The sequence below is a fragment of the Penaeus monodon genome, chromosome 22 (assembly GCF_015228065.2).
Source record: "Penaeus monodon isolate SGIC_2016 chromosome 22, NSTDA_Pmon_1, whole genome shotgun sequence".
In the NCBI taxonomy this organism is placed as follows: Eukaryota; Metazoa; Arthropoda; class Malacostraca; order Decapoda; family Penaeidae; genus Penaeus; species Penaeus monodon.
This window is the reverse complement of record NC_051407.1, coordinates 25,687,805-25,688,925: the sequence shown is the minus strand read 5'-3', so window position 1 is coordinate 25,688,925 and position 1,121 is coordinate 25,687,805. Positions and strand designations below refer to the sequence as shown.

At 33.7% G+C, this 1,121-nt stretch overlaps 1 protein-coding gene across 1 annotated transcript in view; it reads right to left on the bottom strand.

Annotated features, from left to right (window-relative positions):
- LOC119587377 (dedicator of cytokinesis protein 4-like) overlaps positions 1 to 1,121 on the bottom strand; it is a 46,579-nt gene that overhangs the window by 34,242 nt on the left and 11,216 nt on the right. The window contains exons 12-14 of the mRNA XM_037936121.1: positions 911 to 1,043; positions 675 to 789; positions 181 to 340 (exon numbers count right to left, since the gene is read on the bottom strand). Of these exons, the coding sequence (XP_037792049.1) occupies positions 181 to 340; positions 675 to 789; positions 911 to 1,043 (408 nt within the window). The remainder of the gene's footprint in view (positions 1 to 180; positions 341 to 674; positions 790 to 910; positions 1,044 to 1,121) is intronic.

The window sequence follows — 1,121 nt, the reverse complement described above, 5'->3', positions numbered from 1 at the left end:
AATGATAATTTTCATTCTCTTTTCAGTTACATTCAAGCATATTTTACACAAAATCAACATCCTTCACAAAGGAAGATGATACTTCAAAAGCTATCTACCTCAAAACTTTCTCAAAAATCAAAGGTAGTTGAGCATGTAAACAATATTCATATAAAGTAAAATGAATATGAATAAGCTTACTTGAGCAATGCCTGTATTCCAGTCTCAGGTGAGCGCCTGCAAACTGGTCAATAGGGATGGCAACTTTTAGCCGTTCATTCCAACGGGGAGAATTGTTGTGATACATTATCATGGATGAAAACTCGGTGCTTCCATCATGTCCCATACCACTGTAAATACACTGTGAAAAAAAATATCAGTAAGTGAATTAATTACAAAGTGCTCATTAGTTACCTATTCAGTGTCCAGCGATAAATTGCAAATACTTATTATAGTAGCTACATTGTTAGGCCTTCTAAGTTTGTCTTATTCAGGATATGATTTCCACAGAAAAAGCCTTGAAAACTTTGATTCTCAGTATAACCCAGAGTCTTTCTGGTCTTATTTTTAAACCTATGCAGAGGTCAGTACCCAAACCAGGTTTATTTTATTTTCACTAACCACATCAATAGGAAAAATATAACCACAATGTAATGGCTATTCAAAAATAGAAAATAAATTGGAAAAAAAATTACCTCCAGAGCTTTTCCATCTGAGTCTAATGCCAGTACTGTAACTTCAATATTTTTACCGACGGTCTTGCCTCCCTTCTCAAAGTCTCCATTATTTAAGGTCACATACAAGTCATTTCTGTAAAATTAAAGAGTAAGTCATTAATTCATAACAATATAAATATACAAGTATTGTTTTAATTTCTATCACTATGAAAAAATTAAATTATACTAAGTACAACATCCACACTGTCACTTACCTTACATCTCCAGGCATAATGACATCAGAAAAGCCAAGTTTCTTAGTAACACACACATTTTTGAGCAGCAGGGGATTTTCCTTGGTGGCTTGTTCTAACTCACCATGCACCACCTTTACACTCACAACCAAACCTGCAAAGAAACACCTATGAAGTTACCTTATATTTGGATTTTATTTCTGCTGATGCATAAAGCTTAACTTATTGGATC